This window comes from Fulmarus glacialis, unplaced genomic scaffold (genome assembly GCF_000690835.1).
Source record: "Fulmarus glacialis isolate BGI_N327 unplaced genomic scaffold, ASM69083v1 scaffold41650, whole genome shotgun sequence".
In the NCBI taxonomy this organism is placed as follows: Eukaryota; Metazoa; Chordata; class Aves; order Procellariiformes; family Procellariidae; genus Fulmarus; species Fulmarus glacialis.
Window position 1 is genome coordinate 4,002 of NW_009190371.1, and position 215 is coordinate 4,216.

At 66.5% G+C, this 215-nt stretch overlaps 1 protein-coding gene across 1 annotated transcript in view; it reads right to left on the reverse strand.

Annotated features, from left to right (window-relative positions):
- CTSE (cathepsin E) overlaps window positions 1–105 on the reverse strand; it is a gene marked incomplete at its 5' end in the record, with an annotated part of 3,658 nt that extends 3,553 nt beyond the window's left edge. The window contains one exon of the mRNA XM_009585362.1: window positions 10–105. Coding sequence (XP_009583657.1) covers window positions 10–105 — 96 coding nt within the window. The remainder of the gene's footprint in view (window positions 1–9) is intronic.
- Between the last annotated feature and the right edge of the window lie 110 nt (window positions 106–215).

The following is a 215-nucleotide window of genomic DNA, read 5'->3' on the forward strand; positions in this document are numbered from 1 at the left end:
TCGCTGTACTGGACCATGTCGAGCTTGTGGGCTTTCCAGAAGTGGGAGAGCTGCCCACGGTCCCGCAGCGACTTCCGCAGGGAGCGGTGCCGCACCAGGGTCACCCTGGGGGGGCAAGGGTCCTGGTCACTCGCCTGGGGTGCAGATGCTGCCGACGTCGTGCAGCCCCCACATCCATGTTGAGGGTCCCAGTGCCACGAGGATGCAGGTGCTGC